Source organism: Rosa rugosa, chromosome 7 (genome assembly GCF_958449725.1).
Source record: "Rosa rugosa chromosome 7, drRosRugo1.1, whole genome shotgun sequence".
In the NCBI taxonomy this organism is placed as follows: Eukaryota; Viridiplantae; Streptophyta; class Magnoliopsida; order Rosales; family Rosaceae; genus Rosa; species Rosa rugosa.
The window spans coordinates 10,923,997-10,934,871 of NC_084826.1; the positions used below are offsets into that span (position 1 = coordinate 10,923,997).

The window sequence follows — 10,875 nt, forward strand, 5'->3', positions numbered from 1 at the left end:
AGTGTTGATGTCGAATGATAGTATTATACTACGTACAGTGATGACTTTCTTATCTACTTACTATTGTCTTTAACAGTAAACACATATGTAATGTGTTGTTCTGGCTTGAGCTTTAAATGATTAAATGTTCTTTTACTAAAAAAAAATATATATATATATATTTACACTGAGGAATAGTAAGCAGAACTCAAACTATGTGTTATCCATCACTTAAAATACTAGTAAAGTTGCGTGTCACCTTACTAGTGCCGATAAATACTAATAAACCTCATCGATGAATTTACCTTTGGCTATTACAAAAAAGAAAAAGAAAAAATGTCATAGAACCCAAAAAATTGACGGATGAATATGAATTATGGTCTAAGACAAAAGGATGGAGGGATATGCCTGTGAATCTGGATCCTCCCAATCAAACAACTTGCACTCCATCTTACCAAGCACCAGCACTATTGAGCACATGGACCGATCCCAAGCCCAGAGCTCCTTTAAGAGAGAGGGTCACTTAGAACTATCAAGGAAAGCAAAATATATTGGGCCAAGGCCAGAACTACATAACATTGCCAGCAACCAACCCAACCCACACCACACTCCATAGCCCATTAGTACTTTGCTCTATTCACACAAGCAAAAAGTGGATAAACTTTTTAAAGTAGAGAATTTGGAAGACAAGAAAGAAAGAAAAGCACAAAATAAAAATAAACGAAAACAAATGCAAATTAACTGCGAATACGCAATCTGTGACAGACAGATATCCGAAGTCCTACTCTACATGAGTAATATATATAAATATATTAATATCTAAGATTCTTCGAGACACCTTGATGCACCGTCAGGGCTCATTCGCAGCCGGATTAGGCCAACAATTCTTTAGGGTTTAAATGCACAAACTTGTCCTAAAGCTCTCGCCTCTGTTTCTCTTCCCTTGATTTATGTCTACCATGGATATCGATTCCCCTTCTGAATCTCCCCCTCGTGATCGAATCGTTCAGGTAATTTTTTTTTCTTTTCTGATTTTGATTACCCCAATTTTTTTTATTTCTTCTCTTTTCCGGCAGTTCAATTCAGATTTTTTGCATTGGGGTATGATTAACTATGCGAGTTTAGTCTTTTACTGTTAATTTTTTGCTGAAAGTTTTGTTGTTGATATCAAATTTTGGGGGATTTATTTTTCGTTTGTCATATCAAGTTTAGAGATGAATATATATTGACGGTTGGTGTTTTCAATTTGATACCAGAGGCTTACTCTACTGGGAGTGCCTCAGAATCTTCTTCATCTGCATCAACTTGGTTTAGTTGCCTATGTTAAAAATAACAAGCAGTTGTTACCGCGACTGGTTTCTGCTATCTTACCTCCTGATGAGGAAGTAGCGGAAGTTCTCCGCGAGGCCAAACCAGGGTCGAAGAAACAATCAGCCGGTGTCACCATGAAACTTCAATTCCGCGAAAGCATCTCGTGGCTGAAGTGGTTGATGTTTGAGAGTGACCCTGGCTTGGTTCTGAAGGGCCTGTCCAAAATGAGTGTCGGGCAGCGGGGCATTTGTGGAGCCGTTTGGGGACATAATGATATAGCCTTCAGGTGCAAGACATGCGAACATGATCCAACCTGTGCAATTTGCGTTCCGTGTTTTAAGAATGGGAACCACAAGGATCATGATTACTCTATTATCTATACCGGCGGTGGCTGTTGTGATTGCGGTGATGTTACAGCATGGAAACGCCAAGGCTTTTGCTCAAAGCATAAAGGTGCAGAACAGATACAGCCCCTTCCAGAGGAGCTTGCAGTCACCGTGGGGCCTGTTCTTCACTGCCTCTTTGCCTATATGAAGAACAAGCTACTACTTTCTGAAACTGCCTGCCGGGAAAACCCTAGGGTAACTGACCTTGCTGCAGAGCGTAAGAAGGTTGCAAATGAGCTAACCTATTTTGTGGTTGAGATGCTTCTGGACTTTTGCAAGTGCAGTGAGAGTTTGCTTAGCTTTGTATCGAAGATGATTTTATCATCAGTTGACTTTTTGGGGATTTTGGTGAGGGCAGAGAGGTTTTTGAGTGATGCTGTTGTGAAAAAGCTCCATGAGTTGCTCCTGAAATTGATGGGGGAGCCTGTTTTCAAATATGAGTTTGCCAAAGTATTTCTTAATTATTACCCAACTGTTGTTAGTGAAGCCATCAAGGAGTTCACTGACCTTACTTTGAAAAAGTATCCGCTGCTCTCTATATTCTCTGTGCAAATCTTCACGGTGCCAACTCTAACACCCCGTCTTGTGAAAGAAATGAACCTACTGTCGATGCTGTTAGGATGTTTGGAAGATATTTTCAATTCCTGTGCTGGTGAAGACGGCCGTTTACAGGTATTGCATTACTTCTTTTCTTTCCGAATGATCATATTCTTCTGCATTTGCACCTCCTTGTCCTTTAGGTAACATTGTAATGGACTTGATAACTGATGCAACTTAGATTGTGTACTTATCAGAATGCAGGTTATATGTGGTCTTCTAACTAGAGTATTCTTGGTTACTGTATTCTGGTTGAGAGTCTAGTTTCTTTGTTTCATGTTATTTCAGTTCAGGTTTCATATTGTTGTTGTAAGCTATAGTTCCAACCCCACCCCCAAGGTCTAGTTTTCTGTTTAATGTAGCAAAATTGTTCGCAATTTCCCCTTACAGGTTACCAAGTGGTCAAATTTGTATGACGTCACTATTCGTGTGATTGAAGATTTTCGGTTTGTTATGAGTCATGCTATAGTGCCAAAATACGTAACTCATGAGCAGCAAGATATTGCGAGAACTTGGATGAGACTCTCAGCTTTTGTGCAAGGGATGAACCCACAAAAGAGGGAGACAGGCCTCCATATTGAAGAAGAGAATGACAATATGCATTTGCCATTCGTTCTGGGTCATTCAATTGCCAACCTTCATTCTTTGTTGGTGGATGGAGCATTTTCTGTTGCTAGTGACAAGACAGGAGAAGACTTATTTCTCGGCACAAATAAGCAAGATATGGATGACACAGATAGCCTAAGACATGCAAAAGTAGGACGGCTGTCCCAGGAAAGTTCTGCATGTAGTGCAATGGCGAGTAGTTCATTTGCATGTGCATTGACATTTTCTGAAGATAAATCAAATACTCTTTCGACGATACCATCATCTGTGGTATGGTTAACATTTGAGTGTTTGAGGGCTATTGAGAATTGGCTGGGAGTTGATAACACTTCGGGTACAATTCTTCATGTATCATCTTCAAGTACTAGCAATTTCTCTGGGAGCAATTTTTCAGCATTGAAGAGAACATTGTCCAAAATTAGGAAAGGCAAAAACATTTTTGGTAGATTTGCCAGTTCAAGTGAAGACCATGGGAAGCATAGTTCACCACATTTACTTAGTAGTTCTGATATGAGTGTTGACTTCCAGAATGGCAAAATTTCAGAAAATAAATTAATGGTTATGGACGAAATCGATCAAGCTAATGCCTGTAATTCGTCAGGATCTGGTGATAGTGCAATGGAAATAGATGGTCCCATGGACTTAGATGCTCTACGCGTGCTGAGTTCGTCCGACTGGCCAGACATAACATATGATGTTAGTTCGCAGGATATATCTGTTCACATTCCCTTACATCGCTTACTTGCGTTGCTTCTACAGAGATCATTAAGAAGGTGTTTTGGCGAAGTGCCAGATTCTGTTAGAGCTAGTTCTGCAAATTTATCATCATCTATTTCCACAGACTTTTTTGGAAATATTCTTGGAGGCTGCCACCCATGTGGATTTTCTGCCTTTGTTATGGAGCATCCCCTTCGTATAAGAGTATTTTGTGCTGAGGTTCACGCTGGAATGTGGCGGAAGAATGGGGATGCTGCCCCATTAACTTGTGAGTGGTATCGTTCAGTTCGCTGGTAAGTTTCTTATGCTGATGTCAGAAATTCATTTTAGAGGGAAAAAGTCTGTATTTATTTATTTATTTTTTTACTTTTCTATTTCTCTTCTGTTGATCTTTTCTTGCTGCTGAAGGTTCCTTGTTATGGTTCATCACTGCAGGTCGGAACAGTTTGTGGAGCTTGATCTATTTCTGCTTCAGTGCTGTGCTGCCTTGGCTCCAGCTGATCTTTATATCAAGAGAATCATAGAACGCTTTGGCCTGTCAAGCTACCTTTCTCTGAACCTTGAGCGCTCTAGTGAATATGAACCAGTTCTAGTGCAGGAAATGCTCACTCTTATTATACAAATAATCAAAGAAAGGCGATTCTGTGGGTTAACTAAAGCTGAAAGTGTGAAAAGAGAATTGATTCATAAGTTAAGCATCGCAGATGCTACTCACAGTCAATTGGTTAAGTCTCTTCCTCGTGATCTTACCAAGTATGACCAGCTTAATGAAATTTTGGATACAGTTGCTGTGTATTCCAATCCCTCTGGCTTTAACCAGGGGACTTATTCACTACAATGGACATTTTGGGAAGAACTGGATTTGTACTACCATCGTTGGAACTCAAGGGATCTACAAGCTGCAGAAGAAAGATACTTACGTTTCCGTAGTGTTTCTGCATTGACCAATCAGCTACCCAGGTGGACTAAGATTTATCCTCCTTTCAGAGGGTTAGCTAGAATTGGGACTTGTAAAACCGTCCTCCAAATTGTTCGCGCGGTGCTGTTTTATGCTGTATTTTCTGATAAATCGGTTGAGTCGCGAGCGCCTGATGGGGTCCTCTTAACTGCTTTGCACTTGCTCTCATTAGCATTAGACATTTGTTCTCAACATAAAGAATCCGGTGATCATTCCTGTTATGATGGAGATTTCATTCCAGTGCTTGCTTTTGCCTGTGAAGAAATTAATGAAGGACTCTATTTTGAGGCTGGTCAACAAAGCTTGTTGTCACTTCTTGTTATTTTGATGAGGATGTATTCGAAAGAGGGTTTAGATAATTCAGAAGATGGAAGTTGCAACCTTTCTTCTTTAATCGGAAACTTACTGAAGAAGTTTGCATTTATTGATTGTGAATGTATGACCAAACTGCAGGTACTTGCACCTGAGTTGGTTAGTCATGTAACTTTTCCAAATAGTGATACAGTTACCTCAGGTTCAGCTTCTGATTCTGAGAAGCGAAAGGCAAAAGCCAGAGAGAGACAGGCTGCCATACTGGAAAAAATGAGAGCCGAGCAATCAAAGTTTTTGAGTAGTATTGATTCCTCTGTGGATGATGGTTCAGAAGCTGAACAAAAGGATGTTGAATCTGATCTTGAAGATAACTCAGAAGAGCCTGCACAAGTTGTTTGCTCACTCTGCCATGATCCGAATTCCAAGAATCCTATTTCCTTCTTGGTTCTTCTTCAAAAGTCCAGGCTTTTGAGTTTCATTGATAGAGGTCCACTATCATGGGGACAACCTCGCTCCGTAGACAAGGAGCATGTTGTTAAAACCAAAGATGAGGTGATTGATCAATCTGGTATAAGCAGATTGTTTAGTGGTTCAGGATTTGTTTCATCGTCTCATGTAAGACAGTTGGTGTCGGAACACTACAACAGAAAAAAGGTGACTGGTGAATCTGGAACAAGTACACTGTCAAGTGGTTCAGGAGTGGTGTCGCCTCATCATCTAAGGCAGTTGGTTGAGAAGGCAGTCACTGAGTTTGCCCGACATGGGAGACCTAGGGATGTTGATGCCTTTCTAGAAGTTCTGAAGGGCCGGTTTCATGACTTAAGGAATTTCCAAGTGCCATGTGAATCAAATGATGAAAGGGAGAGTACTTTATATGCCTTTGAGACAATGGAAGAAGATATGTACTTCTCTATCCGAAGAGAACTGCACGATAAACTGCATTCTAAACTTACAGAAGATAAGAAGTGTACAACTGCTGAAGGGGATCGAGAGAATACAGAGCATACTGAATTTATGTTACTTGGAAACTATATAGCTGCTCTTTCTAGAGAGAGAAGAGAAGATCCTTCATCTTCTGAAAGTGATCCTAATGATAAGGGGCCAGTAGAATGTTCTCGCCTGTCAGCATATGATGGATTTGGCCCTGCAGATTGTGATGGAATTTATATTTCTTCCTGTGGGCATGCTGTGCATCAGGACTGTCTTGATCGTTATTTGTCTTCCCTGAAGGAAAGGTAAGTCCCAAAGGAAATAAATTTCCCCCTTGATCATTTATTTATCTGACTTGGCTATTTTGTTTCTTGAAAGTTGGAAGTCATAGTTTTCATAAAAATGCAACAGCATTGAGATACTGTGGCCTTGGGATTTAAGAGGGGATGACTTTTATATTGTTTCATTGATTACTAAGTATAGTAAACGTTCTTCATTGAACTTAGAAGGCCAACCTATACCAGATGCTTTGAAAAGTAGGATTAGACTACATTGAAGAGGTGACTGATCTTTTTTTATTTTTGCTTTGAGTTATTTCACTTTGAGACCTTCCAACCTGCTGGAGTCAATGCTGATATGTTATGGGCAATAAGACAAAAATAGCTCAGGATTTTGCACTCAACTTTGAGGTCATGCCTCTGAGATGTTGGATCAAGTTATAGGATTATGCCTTTCCTTTTTTCTTTAACTTTGACGCACAGTACCTGTGCAATAGAACGAACATGGAAAATTTGATTCATGTTACTTTGAAATTTTGTTGATGCACTAGTGAAAAAGGCCTAACCTGCCTCATGTTCTTATCTCTGCTTGCAGGTATCTCAGGAGAATTGTTTTTGAAGGAGGACATATTGTAGATCCAGACAAGGTACAACAGCACAAAGTTTTTCCAATTTATAACATACTTTTTTCTATTCTTGAAGAGAAGGGAGGAAGGTTCTATTACTTATTTTGTATTTTGCATGTTGTGATCCCTCAGGGTGAATTTCTTTGCCCTGTATGCCGTCGACTTGCAAATTCAGTCTTGCCTACATTACCAAGTGAGTTCCAGAAGGTTCGCAAAGAGCCTATGGATACAGGTGTTAGTTCATCACGTGTTACTAGTCCATCATGCAAACCAGGCGAAGGAATTAGTTCTTTTCAGCAAGGCTTGGCTCTCTTGCAATCTGCAGCAAATGCAGCTGGGAAGGTTGGCACGCTCAAAGGTTTCCCCCTGCATAGATGTGAACAAATGAGCTCAAATCTTGAACCAATCTCACGTCTGCTATCTAAGATGTATTTCCCAACTGATCTGGATAAGATATCAGGATCTGACAGGGTCAGCCACCCAATGCTTATGTGGGACTTAATTAAGTACTCTCTACTGTCAATGGAGATTGCTTCTCGTTCTGGGGGGAAATATGCAGCACCAAGCTACAGCCTTAATGCCTTGTATAAGGAACTTGAATCCTCGAGCAGATTCATATTGTCCTTGTTGCTGAAACTTGTCCAAAACACGTGCAAGAATTCTCTTCATGTGCTTCAGAGATTTATAGCAATTCAGAGCTTTGCAGAATCTACATGCTTTGGAGTTTCCATAGATCATGGAAGCAAAACATCAGGACAAGGTACTTCTTGTTCTTTATGTGGCTTTCCATATTCATATAGTTAGTGTTGTTTATTATATGTTATAATGAGAATTTATGTGGACTCTTTTCTTGCTTTCTGATTCACTTATCATGTGCTATTCAGAATCTGAAATACTGTGGGTGCTGTAAATTATGAAATCTTTTTCACACCCCACAAAAGATGAATTTCACTTGACATAATTTTGAGATAATTAATTATTCCTTTTGGTGGAGAATGTAGCAACTGGTTGACGTTGTGGACCCTTGGTCATTCATAGTTCATATATAATATATTTTGTTTCATATACATTCATTGAAGAAAACACAGTTATATGCATAAATGTATGAAGGACCTAGGCATTAGTATGTCTCAAGTTATTGGCTCCTGCTTATAACCTACACTTCACTTGTTTTGTCTCACAGTTGTTATGCTGCGTATCTTGGAACATGTTGATAATCCAGTAGCATATCCTGATTTCCAGTTCTGGAATCGAGCTTCTGATCCTGTGCTTGCCCGTGATCCTTTTTCTTCATTGATGTGGGTTCTATTTTGTCTTCCATACCGATTTTTATCATGTGAAGATTCCTTGCTATCCCTGGTGCACATTTTTTATGTTGTTTCTGTGGTTCAGGTATTTCATCAGTAATTCATTAATTTCTTTGTTAGTGTTTGTGTCTCTATCAAAAACATCTTGTGGTCTAATTCAATATGTCGACTGCAGGGTATTGCTACATATTTTGGGAAAAATCAATGCGACATTAGTGGATTAGGTGTTGGTGATTGCCTGATTACTGACATCAGCAAGCTTATGAGTGAATTTGGATCCGCTCGGCAATATTTTGTATCAAACTATATAGACTCTTCTTCTAATATTAAGAATATAGTTCGTACCTTGACTTTCCCTTATTTGCGGAGGTGTGCATTGTTGTTGAAGCTACTCGAATCCTATGCCCAAGCGCCATTTTGTGAAAGGTATAATGCGTTGGATAGATCACGTGCCACTAGTGACACAATGGATACCACTTATGTGCCACTGGTCGAGCTCAATGAAATTCAAGAGATAGAAACCCTGCTCAGGATTCCTACTTTGGATGTTATTCTTAAGGATGAAGTGGTGCGTTCATTAGCTCATAAATGGTTCTGTCATTTTGGCAAAGACTTTGAGGACGAAAGGTTTCAAGGCAGTATACACTGCAACCCTGCAGTTCCATTCCAGTTGATGCGTCTGCCCCGAGTTTACCAGGATCTATTGCAGCGGTTGGTTTTGCTCTCTGGTTTTTTCTGGAGTTTTATTATCTATTTTTTTTCCTTTGCTCTTTTCAACAGTAAATTTCATTCAGAAAGGTTGTGGTTTGTCAGGTATATAAAGCAGCGGTGTCGTGACTGCAATAACATACTTGATGAACCTGCACTGTGCCTACTTTGTGGTAGGTTATGCTCTCCAAGCTGGAAGTCATGCTGCAGGTATATGTTCACCAATCTTTTTGTTTTGTTTTGTTTGTTTTTTTTTTCTTTTCTTTTTTTTTACGTGAAAAATCCTTCAGGTTTCTCTTTTATTTGTGCCCATTGTTCTGTTAATTATTGCTAAGTTTGGCCTTTTATCTTAGGGAAAGTGGATGCCAAACTCATGCAGTGGCTTGTGGTTCTGGTACTGGTGTCTTTCTGTTGATCAGGGTGAGTTATGGATCCTAGATACCATGGGCAGTATATTTGTATCGTATATCTATTATGTTATCTTTGACTATTCTCCACGAAAGTGATTGTTATTTTTTTGTTTTGTTTTGTTTGGGGACTTCTGATAGAGAACAACAATACTGCTGCAAAGATCTGCGCGGCAGGCTCCTTGGCCATCACCCTACTTGGATGCTTTTGGTGAAGAGGTAAATTGCTTTTTTCTGTTCAAAACTATTTTCAAATAGGTTTCAGGTTGTTAAACTACTCTTCATTCAAATGGTTGTGATCTTATTTTTTGAAAATGATAAATGCCTACAAAAAATGGTGATGCGTTGAAATGAGTGCCTCTGGAGGTTTTTATCCTTATTTGTGTGCATTCAGTGATATATAATATAAACTATGTATTATATATATGGGTCCTTACATTTCTGTGTTGATAAATTGATAAATTTTTGTCATTGCAGGACATTGAAATGCAGAGAGGAAAGCCACTGTTCTTGAATGAGGAACGTTATGCAGCTTTAACTTATTTGGTAAGAATCTTGTGCTAGGTTTTTAGTTTGTCACATTCAATAATTGAAACCCATTGCCACTCAACAATTGTGTTGCATGGTAGGTTGCTTCTCATGGCCTTGATCGAAGTTCGAAGGTTCTTGGGCAAACTACTATTGGTTCTTTCTTCATGGTTTAGTTTGGATTATAAGGTAAAGGCAATCATGAAAATAATGGATGCTACTTCATTGAATTCATAATGCCGGATGTTCTAATACTCGGACAGTATATATTTTGACACAGATTGATGTCAACGGGATGGCAAAGAATTCTAGTTAACAGCAGGGAATATCCAATGCTCACAATCAAAGAGCGGAAGCATCATAAGAAATTTGTATGATCCTCTAGCAGCATTTTTTTGGTTTGGTCATGGTCTTGATTATAAGGCTAGAAAGCTAGGTTTTTAATTTATTTTTCTTAGTTTTTACCTTGTTGGCAAATATGATGTGCAAGTCATGATCAGCACGGTGCACTGTACACCTTGTTGTCTCTGTAGTTGAGTTTGCATTTTGTTGTCAATATTGGCAAGTTTGAAAGAGACGGAACTGTTAATCTTCTACCATTTTACTCTCTGGCTTTACTATTATCTACTTCAGGATACTTTTTATACTGTTGAGAAAGGTGATATTGGACATGTCATGATTTTCTAATTCTGTTACCAATATTTGCAGATGCTTGGAGTTTCCTTTCCAGAGTTTTGACTATTGGTTCTACAGCAGACTAGTCTTTTGCCAGGTTGTTTCTCCTGTTTTCAAGGTTGTACAGTTCAATGTGATAAAAGTCCCTGAAGCATAGATGCACGGAGAGTACCGGAGTGTGGAGTTAACCATCGAACTATTGTACATATATGATATACATATATTTGCAACACTGGTCATGACCACCGCGTTGAGGGTAAAGTGGTGGCATTTGCAATGCTTTGCTAGTTGATAGGAATACTCACTTTTGTGGTGTTATTATTTTGTATTTTTATCATTCTTTTTCAATTCAATAGATGTGAGGAAAGCGCTAGAGAAGGGTTTCTGAATCTGTTTCGAATTGTTCTGGTGGTGGAGTGGTTAATCACTTAATCCACGCTGTTATGCTGCATCTAAATTTGATCATGTAAATGGAATAATGCAATTTGGTAAAACATGAAATTGTAGTAGCAATTAAATGACTCAGAGTCGCATATTTACGTTTTGGAGA

General features: G+C 39.1%; 1 protein-coding gene across 2 annotated transcripts; it reads left to right on the plus strand.

Annotated features, from left to right (window-relative positions):
* Window positions 1-699: 699 nt before the first annotated feature.
* On the plus strand, window positions 700-10,716 carry LOC133719995 (E3 ubiquitin-protein ligase PRT6). Of its 2 annotated transcripts, none has more exons than XM_062146192.1 (15): window positions 700-989; window positions 1,236-2,348; window positions 2,664-3,889; window positions 4,032-6,101; window positions 6,670-6,721; window positions 6,833-7,460; window positions 7,884-8,092; window positions 8,183-8,718; window positions 8,821-8,925; window positions 9,069-9,135; window positions 9,264-9,341; window positions 9,600-9,668; window positions 9,752-9,839; window positions 9,914-10,021; window positions 10,359-10,716. In XM_062146192.1, exons 1-13 carry the CDS (start codon window positions 930-932, stop codon window positions 9,824-9,826), a joined length of 6,288 nt encoding a protein of 2,095 aa, XP_062002176.1. In that variant the 5' UTR covers window positions 700-929; the 3' UTR covers window positions 9,827-9,839; window positions 9,914-10,021; window positions 10,359-10,716. The 2 variants fall into 2 exon arrangements, with proteins under 2 accessions (XP_062002176.1, XP_062002175.1); XM_062146191.1 differs by having other exon boundaries at window positions 9,931-10,021.
* Window positions 10,717-10,875: the final 159 nt, after the last annotated feature.